The sequence below is a fragment of the Heloderma suspectum genome, chromosome 2, assembly GCF_057233095.1.
Source record: "Heloderma suspectum isolate Gila_16-S chromosome 2, 16-S_ref, whole genome shotgun sequence".
Taxonomy (NCBI): domain Eukaryota; kingdom Metazoa; phylum Chordata; class Lepidosauria; order Squamata; family Helodermatidae; genus Heloderma; species Heloderma suspectum.
In genome coordinates, this window is record NC_139459.1 from 170,840,220 (window position 1) to 170,853,241 (window position 13,022).

General features: G+C 47.6%; 1 protein-coding gene across 5 annotated transcripts in view; it reads left to right on the forward strand.

Moving 5' to 3' along the window:
- The first annotated feature begins 106 nt into the window (after positions 1 to 106).
- IRAK1 (interleukin 1 receptor associated kinase 1) overlaps positions 107 to 13,022 on the forward strand; it is a 34,097-nt gene continuing 21,181 nt past the window's right edge. For 3 of the 5 annotated variants that reach the window (XM_084835986.1, XM_084835987.1, XM_084835990.1), the window contains exons 1-3: positions 107 to 424; positions 5,611 to 5,778; positions 9,167 to 9,331. In XM_084835986.1, coding sequence (XP_084692112.1) covers positions 157 to 424; positions 5,611 to 5,778; positions 9,167 to 9,331 — 601 coding nt within the window. In that variant the 5' untranslated portion in view covers positions 107 to 156. The other 2 variants (XM_084835988.1, XM_084835989.1) reach the window with 1 other exon arrangement.

The following is a 13,022-nucleotide window of genomic DNA, read 5'->3' on the forward strand; positions in this document are numbered from 1 at the left end:
ACATTCAAAATGGCCGCCCTGCGTGTGATCGCCGCACGCACGTAACGCCTCTCATCACGAGCCCATCATAAGGAAGCGAGTATCGCCCCAGTCGCGGCGCACGCGCAGAGCGGCCAGAGGGGCGGGCCGAAAGGACCCTTTCCTTCCTCGTCCCGAATGCTACTTAAAGGGGAAGTGGCCCTTTTTCTTTTCGCTTTCTTTTATCCCCCCGTCTCCCTTTCTCCTTTTCTTCTCCTTCCCCCCCCCTTGCCCAGCCTCTCCTATGGCCTGGCCTGGGCGGCGGAGGGCGGTAGTCATAGGAAGGACCAGGCGGGTATGGCCGGTTCCGGGTCGTCCCGGTTCCTCTACGAGCTGCCAGCCTTGGTCATGTGCAAGTTCTATGAGATCATGGACGCGCTGGGCCGGGCGGAGTGGGAGCGCTTCGGTGAGTAGCGGCGGGGAGGTCGGCAGCCGGGCGAGGAAGAAGACGGGGAAGGCGCCCGGATGGAGAGGCCGGGCTCCCCGGGAGAGGATCTCGGGGAGCCTCGCGCTAGCTCGGCAAGCGTTTCCAGGCTGAAATCCAACGCACGGCCTTCCTAGAGCAGACCCGTTGAAGCGAATGCGGCCTCAGTCTCGGCTGACTCAAACCCCCATTCATTTCAGTGGGTCTACTCTAAGTAGGACGCACGTTGGATTCTACCCCTTCTCCCAACCCTTCAGCTAAAAGGACCTCCTCTCTCCCTCAATGAGGCCGCCGGAGCAAAGGAAACCAGGGGGTGGGCAGAACCAGGAGCGGAGTTTTGTATTGCGCCGAGACAGCTCCGTTCTGGGCCTGAAAACCAATTCCGGGGCTGAGCATGTGCTCAGAAGTACCCTTTTATATTCTCAGTGTGTGCCTGCCTGCCCCGCGGAGCCAGTTGGCTCTAGTTGGGGGGATCGCAGTCAGGGATCTAGAAAAACAACAACAACAACCCTCCAACAAACCCAAGGTAGATCCCGCAAGCCTGAAGTCTGCCCATTGCTGTTGTATAGTATAATCCAGGACTAGTTTCCTCGCTTAATGCTTTTTCATTCCTTCCATTTCTTTCCCACACCAAATCTAAATAATAATAGAAGTAGTAATGGCTTTGTTTTCCTTCTCTTTTCAATGAGTGTCTGTGAGGAAAATGTAATAGTAATGGTGTGTATGTGCTGCTTGAAATATGGGAAGGGCTGCCTAGATAATTGATGTTTTTTAAAAGCCTGGGGGAAAAACATACAGTCCTAACTATTGACACAGCTAGAGAGAGAGAGGAGCTAGAACAGAATGGGAGAGTGGGAAAAGGATGAAAGTAATGTCTCATTCATTTGTACAGCTCCGCACTTTTGTTTACTGGACATAAAACGGTGTATGGAATTTATAAATCATGTGGAGAAAGTGGCTGGAGTTAATTCTTTGCCACTTGCTGGCCTGCTGAAATGGATGGGTAATACACTCAAGATAAGACGAAAGAAAAGTACTGTTCCCACAACTTGTCAAATTTGAGATACAGTGATGGCTCTAAAAGGGGACTATACACATTACTAGAGAATAGATCTATTGCTTGTGATTAACCACTATGAGGAAATAGAGCTTCCCTGTTTGGGGGCAGTTGCTGAGTAGGGTGAACAGGATGGGAAGTCTTTGCCCTGCTTCTTGTCTCCCTGGAGGCCAACTGGCTGGCCACTACCTGTAATTGGATGCCGGACTAGGTGAAGCCTTAGTCTGAACTTTATGTTCTTGGTGTGACCAAAATAAAACCAAACAGAAAGTGATGGTATGTTGTCATGACACCACTTTTGAAGGCTGCAACTCCATCAACTGCCAGCCCTTGAAAGATGCAGCTCCAAATGAGCACATGTTCCCTTCCTTGCTCTTGTTCTGCATAGGCTAAGGATCAGCAACTAGAGACTCTGGGCCAAATCTGGCCTCCCGAGGCCAAATTGGCTTTGTTCTCTCCCCCTCACCCCCAGCCCAAAGGCAAAAGTGATGTAAGGAAGGAGCAATAGTTGTGGCCATGGGACTTCCCAGCAACCCAGTTTAAGGAATGCAGGGTAGGGAGCTTGCTCATCCATCATCCTCCAATTCCCTCCTCAGAATGGCCCTCTGGGAAAACTCTTTGCTGCCCATGGGCATGAAAGCTTTGCCTCTGTATGCAGCCTGAAGGCCTTCATTGACTCCTTTGTATTCACGGGGAAGCCCCAGGATGGAAGTTCCTCTAAATTGCTCCAGGGATCAAATTTGCAATCCTTGCCCATGTGGACTAAAATTAGATGTGGGAGAGCTCTGAAGATGGAGGGTCTTGTGCAAGCTGAGAAACTTATTCTGACTCCAGCTCAATAGCAGAGAGGTGAAGAAGCAACTCTCTGAGAAGCAGCAGGGGCTGGCTGGAAAAGTGGAGGTGAGGACTGGTTAGCAGTGTAAAAAGCCCCAGGATTGAGAGTCCCTTGATTTGGATGATGACGAGCAAGCAGTGAAGCTTGGCTCCCATCAAGCGTACATTGCCAAGTCGTCGTCCCCCCTCCCCGGACTAGGTGTAGTTAAAAAAAAAAAAAACTACAGTAGGGCAGCAGTGCATTCAGGATCAGCCCAAGGTGTTTTTGTAACTGAGGAAGGAGATCCAAATGAGGCCAATTGATGTGCACACAATGAGACACAGCCGTCTGGGGAATTTCTCCTGTGCCTTTGTACCGCTCCTGTGGGGCTTCCCCAGGCAAACCTCTTGGTGGATCGCCTCTCATGGATCAGATCTGTCTGTCTTCTGTTCTGCTTTTTTTAATAGCGCCCACATTATGCCACTTGAGGAGGCTGCCTCATCTAGTCTCTTGGTAAGGCTTCCTTAGGGCCGTCAAGAGACACGTAGCACTGCGAAGCGGCCCCTAACAGACTCACTGATTTACCACAGCCCAAACCTTTGCGGGCAGCAGCCTACTTCGCTGGGTGTGTGAACTTTTAAGTGGGTTGAAAAGGGCATAACTATAATGTATCTGAGTCAGAATTATACTGACAAATCCATTAATGTTACTGATGGGTTACTGGGTAGTTTTGCATCAAAGATCCACGTGTGGTTTTGACAGGAAACTCTGCCCAGTTTCATACCCTTAAAAAAAACCCCATATGGTCACTTGTGGCACCATGAGCAGCTGCTGGTGGGTTTGCAGCCGAAGGGGAATTGGGTGGAGACACCAGTTGAATAAGCCAGTGCCTCCATATGGGGGGCTGTCCAAATCGCCTCCGCTATGTGCACAATTGCAAGTGTGCTTCAGACAGTTGGCAGCTATGCAGGCGGGGTGGGAATTCACCATCAGCCCTACTGATGGAAGTGCTGGCTCATACAGTTGGTGCCTCCACTCTGTTCCTTGTTGTTGTTGTTGTTGTTCAGTCGTTCAGTCGTGTCCGACTCTTCGTGACCCCATGGACCATAGCACGCCAGGCCTTCCTGTCCTGTGCTCTCTCCCAGAGCGTGCTTAAGTTCATATTCATTGCATCCGTGATGCTATCTAGCCATCTCATCCTCTGCCGTCCCCTTCTCCTTTTGCCTTCAGTCTTTCCCAGCATCAGGGTCTTTTCCAGGGAGTTTTCTCTTCGCATTAGGTGGCCAAAATATTGGAGCTTCAGCTTCATTATCTGTCCTTCCAATGAGCACTCAGGGTCCTGCCAGGCCACAAACTTGCAAGCAGCCGTGCGCTCCCTCACAGGTTATCACATGGGAGCTTTTAAATATATGAACCAGGGCTCTGTCTCCATTCATGGAGGGGAGGGGAGGGGAGGGTGTGGCCTTCCCTTAGATGCTGCCTGATACAGAAGTTGACATGGATCTCTGCTTAATAGCTTTGGACCAGGGATGGGCAGAAATAAATCTCCAGGTGTTTTGGTCTTCAACTCCCAGCATTTCTAACTATTGGCCATGCTGGCTTCTCAGAGCTGAAGTCGAAAACATCTGGAGATCTACCTTCTGCCCACCTCTGCTTTAGACAATATCAGTTGTAGTTTCTTGAAAGCCAACTTAGGGCACAGTGCTATGCATGTTTAGACAGAGAAAAGGCCTACAACTCCCATCATTCCCCAGCTAGCCATGCTAGCTGGGGAATGCTGGGAGTTGTAAGCCTTTTCTCTGTCTAAACATGCATAGGATTGTGCCCTAAGTTGTGCTACAACAATCTAACGCATGTAGGGCAAGTTTCTTCTTTTATGCTTTCGCAATAAAGTGGGGGGTTTATTATATATTTTTCTCTGCCTTGAACCTTAATATCGAAGCTTGCATTGATCTAAGTACAATTATCTTTTTTGCTGTTTAATGTGGTTGAATAAAGTGACACAAATGCCCATGGGAGCTGAGAGAGCAGGGCCACCTGAGATAAATGTGGCATAGATTCCGATTCCAGGTTGGAATCCTCTGGAGTATTTATTTCTCTTTTGGTGCTTGGAGAATTATTTTACAGGGTGGTGGTGGCAGCAGCCAGCATATATGCAGAGTAACTGTAAAGTAGGAGAGTAGAACCACAGGCAAATCTGGTTGGGCTGCTCTTTCTTGTCTAGTATAGATTTTAGGTTATGTGGGGTATGTTAGTTGAAGTCCTTGGTTAGTCTGCAATCTGCCAAAAAAGCAGTTCTCAGCATATCCTGGCAGTCCAGCCTAAGCCTCAAATCAGGCAGGGCAGGCATGGGATAAATTGGGAAGCGTGTGTGTGTGAGTGAGTGAGAGAGAGAACTGGGATGATCAGGCTGGCATTGCTTTCCTGGTTTGGCGGCTCTTTTTGACCAGGTTTTGAACTGAACCAAGGGCTGAAGGCCAGCAACATTGACTCACTCCCACTTGAGTCAGATGCCGACAAAAAAAACTCCTTCACCCCTCTTTCCCATGCACGAACAGCAATGGAGATTTGGGCAGAATCCCTTCTCTGCCTCTGCTGAGCCTTGGCTCGCAAAGAAGCGTAGGCAACAAAGGTGCATGCAGGGAGAAGCCTGACTGAGTATCTGTTGCTGTAAGGGAAGGCGAGAGAATGGCTTACTGGTAGAGCACATGCTTTGCATGCAGGAAACCTTAGGCTTGACCCTGTCATCTCCACCGTGCATTTTTAAAGGACTGGGGAGCAGGTGGCGAGGAAGGCAGCATTGGCCTGAGATTCTGGGGAGCCACTGCGAGTCAGGGTAGGCTATACTGGGCTAGTTTGACCAAAAATTTGACCAGGTATAAGGCAGCTTCCATCCAGGGAAGAGAATTAAGAAAGAGTCGCTGGCCTATGTGTTGGCGTAGGAGACTCGTACGGGAGCTGGAGCAGGGGTCCACGATCAGGAGAAACGTGCTGCAGGCCCAGATATTGGAAGCTCCTGGGTCATCGATTGCCTGTCCTTGGTTTGGATCAAAAGGCAGGATCTCGATATAGATGTGTTACAATGATGGATTTGAGAGGTTATTTAGAACAGGAAATGGAAGAGGCTGCAAGATATAGACGGATACCACTGTGCTTTGTTGAAATGGGAGAGGAATATGTTCAGAATACAGCAGATGATTTCAAATGTAGCACAGTAATTGAGCTGGACACATGACCAGACCTTGGGGTTACACCTCCTGACAGCCGTGTGACTGGCCTTTCTCCCTTGCTCGCTAGCCTCCAGGATTGTCCGGAATCAGGTGGAGCTGCGTCTGTATGAGAAGATGGATGGGCGGACGCACAATGTTATGTGGGCCTGGATGAATCGCAACGCCCGTGTCGGCGACTTACTTCAGATCCTTGATGACTTGCAGCTTTACCGGGCACGTGATATCATCTCCTCATGTGAGCCTTCATACACGCACTCACTCTCTATCCCCCCTCTGCCAGTCCCCTGTCCTCTAGCTCATACGGGTGATGGTTGGTAGCTCTGGGGCAGCATTCTCCAACCTGGCGCCCTCTGGGTGTGTTGTGTTACAACTCCCATCATCCCCAGCCATGCTGGCTGGGGATGATGGGAGTTGTATTCCAACATATCTGAAGGGCGCCAGATTGTGGAAGGCTGCTGTGGAGGAATTAAAGTGATGGGGGTCAAGCAACATTTTTTTCAGATTGTCTTCCATGAAGAAAGCTTTCAAAAATGGGGTGGAATGCTCCCCTCTTCTTTCCTCTCCCCAGCCTTTTGAACACCACTGCCTGTGTTACCAATCCCAGAATCCTCTTTGCTTATCAAAATCCTGTCCATCATAGTAGCTGGCAATGAACCCACATGGTTTGGGGGTGGGGGGTTAAGGCACATTGCCATGCATGTTTAGACAGAAAAAAATCCTAAACTCCCAGCATTCCCCAGCCAGCATGCTCGCTTAAGCAGTTGCTCTGGATTGTATATATTTGCTGCTGCTACATTTATTCGGTACATGTTCTGTGTGTGTGCTTTATGGCTTTGCTGCACTCTGCCTTTTGTTGAAAAGTGGAGTATAACATTTTACATACAATCAGAAAATTATGAGCTGCTTTTCTGTAGGAAAAAAGTATATACAAGCAACTTAAAACATGCAAAGTAAAGAAGATCAAAAGCCAGAAATGTAACATCTGGAAATGTTAGAGTGAAAAGTGCCGTTAAAAAACAGAAAATCACATCAGCCAATAGTTGAGACTGCTTGTAAGAAATAATAATTTTCATCTACTGGTGAAAAGAAATGCATGCTATCTCCTGCAGATCTGTCTTGGCACAAGGGCATTCCATGAGGTGGCTGCTGCCACAGAAAAATGCTCTACTTAATGCTCCCATTGATCTCAAATAATCATGCAGCCTTCTAAGTGTTAGAGTTTTTATTTTATCTGTCCTGTAGCATCTCTGAGAGGGGCCAGTACTCCCTCCCTGAAGCAAGTGGACAGTGCCTCAGGAAGGGCAAGGTCACTAATGTCTCTCTACCTGGACTGGGATACAATTTAAGGTTCTGAGCACAACTTATTAGCTAACAGGCCACTCTAGCTTTTTGTGTCTCACGTGGATAAGCCTGGGAGGCCTTTCAGTGTAGTTTTGTTTCATATCTCCTTCCTCAGTTGACAGTGTTGGAGCTTGGACCTGTATCATCGTGTATGGTCCCCTCCCCTCTCCCACTCCTGGCAGCTGTTCTGATGGCACAAGCATCTAAAGCCTGGCAAAAGCAATTGGGGCAGCTAGACTGTGGGTGATTGCATTGTACCGTGGGATTCCCTATGTTAGTAACCTGTATCGGGGAGGACAACGTCTGAGGTTTGGGGGACCATACTGCACCCCTGGAACTCTGTTGCGCCGCTCCCCTCTGCCACGGCCTGGGGAAGTGGCCACCACTGCCAAAATCCCAGCGATTCTGCTGGGAAACGAGGCATGTAGGGAGCATGCACCTTGTTTCCCAGCAGAATCAGACTTCTGAGAGAGAAACAGGGTGCGGAAAGGCAGCCATCTCTGCGCACCCTTTTTCTCTGCTGGGAAACAAGACATGTGGGGAGCATGTGCCCTGTTTCCAAGCAGAATCGCACTCCCGACAGCTTGTCAAGAAGCTTTTTGGGCTGTCAGGAGCGCGATTCTGCTGGGCTTTCCATAGTGGCAAGAGCTGAGAGGTGGGGTTGAAATAGGACACACAAACAGCCATGGCAAGCCAGATGTGGCCTAGAGACCCCGTGTTCCCAACCCTGGCCTAATATGGCGTTACCAGCAGCAAAACGGTTAATAATAGTAACCCAAACAATAGTGATGGCCCCCTTACAAAGGAGACACTGTGCAAAAGCTTAATTGCTTTGTTAATAAAACTGGATAAAAGGTAAACAAAGATACAAGGCCAGTCACATAAAAATAAGATACAAGAATGAACAACCCCCTCATAAAGCAGGCCCTGTAAGGTAAATATCAATGGATATGTAAACAAAGCCTTATGAATGAATCTGTGACAGAAAAAAAATCTAATTCCTCATAAGGAATGGGGAGAGTGTGTGAGAGATTTTTGCTCTCTTCTGTATTCAGGAAAGCAAAAGACTGGACTGAACACAGATCTGTGGCTGGTGAATAAGTGGAGCAGGGAGCCTGTAGGTAGGGGCAGAGGGGGGTGGAGTGCCAACACTTCTAAACAGTGTCTTCTTTTTTGACAAACTCCTTTTGACAACTTTGAGAAATTACTTGAGTTTTCTAAAGAAAATATACAAGCACCCTATAATCATTGTTGACACTGATTGGCAGTGGCTCTCCAGGTTTCAGCCCAGGATTTTTCCAGCCCTACCTGGAGATTGAACGTGGGACCTTTGGCATGCAAAGCAAGCACTGCCACTGAGGTCTACAGACTTGTGCATGCTCTGAACCAAGCACTGTCCGTCATCTGAACCCAAAACCACTTGTTTCCTTGCCTGACTTGTTCTTTCTGATCTTATGCTAAGTACATGCATTGGACCATTTCCCAGAGCTTTCGGTGCTACAGTTCTAGGTTGCTCTGCCACCATAAATTCCTGCAGGCAGCATTCTTAGGCTGCAATGCCAAGCTGAAGACAGCTGGGGTGAACAGTTCAGTGGAGAAAAAGGAAGCAAGTTAACATTTCTCTGCATAACATCTCTTGCTCCTATACAGTAGAAACATAGGTGGCAATTGAGTCATTGATACCAGGTGGCAGACTCTAGCCCTGAAAATACTCCTCGTTCCTGTGCCTGTAAACATAGGAAGCTGCCTTATACTGACTCTGACTGTTGGTCTATCTAACCCAATATTGCCTGGCAGCTCAGCAGGGTCTTGGGCAGAGGTGTTTCCCAGCCCTGCTTTTAACTGGAGATGACTGGGCTCGAACCTGTGAACTTCGGTATGGAAAACAGGTGCTCTACCACAGTGCTACGGCTTCTCCACATGGGAAATTTGGCAATACTGATCTCTACATTACTGCCTAGATCTCTCATGTGCTGGTATCACTCCTGCATGTTTCCAGAACGCATTTTACCTTTCCACAGTGACACTAGAGCGGGGTGGGTAGCACCCTCCAGATGTTTTGGCCTACAACTCCCATCAGGTCTAGCCAGCATAGCTAGTGGTTAGGGGTCATGGGAGTTGTAGGCCAAAACATCTGGAGGGCCACAAGTTGCCTACCCTTGCACTAAGGAAAAGACATGGCAGACAGAACACTCAAGACAGTACAGTCAAAGGGAGGCAACAGCTTGGGTCACCCTATATTTGGAAGATAATGCTCTTTCTCTCCCTTCCTCTCTTCCTAGGGCATCCGCCGGTGCACTCCCCAAAGCTCAGTGCATTGTCTACTCATCGTCCATCTGTTTCCCCTGAGCTCCCGTCTGCCCCAGATCCTGGTGGGAATGGCAGTGGCAGTAGGGTCAAAACGACAATGTGGGAGCCCCACAAGGGAGCCTCTCCACCTGCATTAGGTAAACTTGTCTGCTTGCTACGTCTGCTGGAATATGCTGCAGAGGTATTTATTTATGGCACAAAATTACAACCTGCTTTTCCCCTCCACTGAAGATTCTCAGTGACCTCCTTCCTCCACAGGACTGAAGAGCTGAAAGCTTTCTGCCCTCTAAAGCAGGGATGTCAGACCTCTGCCCTGTAGCCAAATCTGGTCCAACTGGAGTCTCAGTCTGGCCCTCTAGTGTTACCCAGTGGCCATGCCCAAGCCCACGTGCATTCCCTCCGATTATCAGTTGTTCGACTGATAATTATCAGTTTCCTGGCTTCTGCATGGGTTTTCCCATTCTAAAAGGCTGAAATGCCTCTCCTAAGGCTTAGTTATTGGCAGTGAGAGCTTTAGGCTGACATACGCTACTATTTTGGGTGGGGTTTTTTGTATTTTGGCCCTGCCCATCACTGGACTGTGGCACCCAAGAGCTTCTCCGATATTGAATTTGGCCTTTGGGCTGCAAGAGGTTTGACGCCCCTGCTCTAAAGCCTCATCTCATCAACTCCTAAGAAAAGGCTTCTGGGCAGTGGAAGGGGGTGGGGCACATTCATGTCCTGTTGGGACTCTTTGCTCTTTCACAAAACTCCTTGTCAGGGCTGTGGGTGTTCTGCAGTTCTGTGACTGTGCCGTGCAAATGCAGAAATTGGCACTGGCTGCAGAATTCGGCTTCCTGAGAGTCTCTACTTTCACTTGAACCAATGTATGTTTCTAGCCCTTAAGGCTATGAATACGATGGACCTGAAAGTGTGTTCCCAAAGCTTGCTGAAATTTCAGATGGTGCGGCAGGGAGGTGGAATAGTATGCAGAGGGCTATTGCCCCTAAACAAATAGATTCAATTTAGATGGTTAATAGCGATCAGTAGCCCTGTCCTCCATGAATTTGTCCAATCCCCTTTTATAAAGCTATCTAAACCAATGGCAATTCATTCTGTAAGTTTACTGTGTTCTCTGTGTGTGTCATTCTGCCGAAGCTGTACCTGTTGCCTGTCAATCTCATTGGATAACTCCAAGTTCTAGTATTAGAAGAGAGGGAGAAAAAATCCCTCTCTCCACCCTGTTCATAATTCTATGAACTTCTCTGTCCCCCGCCCCCCAACCCAGCAGCAAAAACAACATTTGGGTCCTTTGTCTTTTCTCCTCAAGAAGTTGCTTCAATCCCGTGATCATTTTGGTTGCCCTTTTTGGCATCTTTCTCACCGCTAATATATCCCTCTTGAGGTGGGCCGACTAGGATGTGTAAAGTTTCTGAAATGCAGCTGCATGTGTCAGTTTGTGTAACTGTGTTGTAGTTTTTGCAGTTGCGATTTAGATCCCTCCTAACAAAGGGATTTAGGGCTCAATCCTGTCCAGATAAGCGGCCGCCTCCGAACTCCAAAGCAGAGCAGGAGAAGCACGGAGGGAATCGTTCCCTCCATGCTTCTCCTGCCCTGCATTTTCGGCTGGACAGCCGATTGCGGCTGTCTAGCTGTGGGAGAGCTGCGCAGGGGAGGAGGCTGCTGTATGACACATAGGATGTATCGTACAGGCATTTCTGCCCTCCCCGCCCCGGAACTCCCCCTGGAACGCCCCTTTTCGGCCACTCCGCACTCCTCTTGTGAGCACAGAGGATGGGGCTGTTCCGCGCTGCTTCTGAGGCAGTGCGGAAGAGGAGGGAGGTCAGTTCTCCGGGAACCAACCTTGGAGCATGAGCTTCGAGGTCAATTCCTGGAAAACAATATATCCTATGGCTGTCTAGCGCTGTCTAGCGGCCATATGATTACTCCCTTAATAATAGAATCACAGGTCTGAAAAGGGATGAGCAGGCCATAAATTCTAATCCCCTGTCCCAGAGACATCCAGAGAAGTTTGGAGGAGGATCTTGTCTATAGTTGTGAGAAAATCTCTTATTGACTTCCGGTTGGAACCAGTGTCGCTCTGGTAGCATCCCACGGGCGCTCCTGTGGGAGCTTTCTCAAACAGCTTTTTAAAAGGTTGAAAAACCTTTTCATTCCCCCTGGAATAAAAAGGGGGGGCAAGGCAACATCTGGATAATATCTTGGAGAAAAGTACCCCCCTCGAGATAGTGGGGGGGCTGGATTCCAGGATTATCTCTCCAGAGCTTTACCAACGCAAAAAGCTGTACTGAGACTCCTATTTCATAGGAGAAAACAGGGCTGACGTGTTCCATAATGATATACGCTTTAAGAAATATCAACAACTTCTGAGGGATGATTTAAGAAATGTTAACAATATTTGAGAACATCTGAGGACCTGCAAGATCTGTTGGAGAGAAACATGTGTGCACCAAGGAGAAGAAAGGAGCCGGCATCAACTCCCCCCACACCCCCAGTGTCAAAAGTTTCAAGAACAGAAGATATAGGGGAATTATTTACTCTGATAAAGACTTTATCTTCGCAATTTACGGAGCAAGCCAAAAGATTGGATTTAATTCAAAATTCCATCACCACCTTGCAAGGAGCTGTAGATTTAATTAATGCGTCATGGCAAAAAATGGAGACGAAAATTAATGAGCTAGAAGACCAAGTGGCAGGAAATGAAAGTACGACACAAATTTGTTTTAAAAATGCCTCTGATAGAATTTCTCAACTGGAGGCCCTCATGAGGAGATCCAATGTACGTATTATTGGGATTAAATATCTGTCTAATGATGTAAAATTGCCTATTTTTGTGGATAAACTTTTGCATGAGATATTCCCTATCCCTTCTGATTATTTACTTGATATTGAGCAGGCATTTCATGTGCCAAATGCTAAAGGGACTGATTACACGATCATAGTCCAATTTGTAAAAGTCTCCACAAAGAATTATATCCTGCATTTGGCAAGAGAGGGTGGAAGCCTTTCCTGGAAACAAGATGAAGTTATGTTATTTCCAGAAAATCTCTTACGAGGCCCAGCTGGCATTTTTATTTTTAACTTCTGGCACAAAGTGAAAACTTAAAATTTTACCCAAGGATATCATCATAATCGCTCTGCCTCCAGCGGCTGATTGGAGTGAGTCTATGAAGCTGAGTAGGTGGAAAACAAAAGCCAATCGAAACCATAGTCTGCCTGTTGCATATTTGGGTTGGCACTGAGGCAGGTAAAATGTTCCTGCTCCATCCATCCAACTAACTTGTTTCTCTTAGGTGTGTCTGTGACTCACCTGACCAAGAGAGAAAACAGTGGCTATATGGATGGATCCCACTCAGCAACAGACTTATAAATCCCAACTGAGTGTTCTGGGCTTCAAAAATTAATTTATGGCTTGCAGTCCTTGAAGCACCCCTCAAGCCAGGTAACACAGAGTGGTACCAAAAAATATATATTTATTGCTCAAATAGTATTAGAGAATAGCTAAACCATGCAATTATAAAACAAGCAAGACACATTACTACATGCAATACAATTGGGATGATTAGAAGCACAATGGAAATAGTGGCTAGCATATTTCTTATTAAAATTAAAGTTCTGGTTCTCTCAACCAACAAAGCAATCATCATTGAGATCTTGTAATTACCTATCTGGCAGGCATGGTTACTTTATCTTAAACATCTCAGACAGGAGCTTCAGGCCTAGTCATAGCTCCTGTACTTAGATTCTGTACATAACTCTAAGAGGGCTTCTTCTTAATGCAGTCAGGCTTACAGTTGACTTCAGATTGATATCACCTAACTCAAGAAG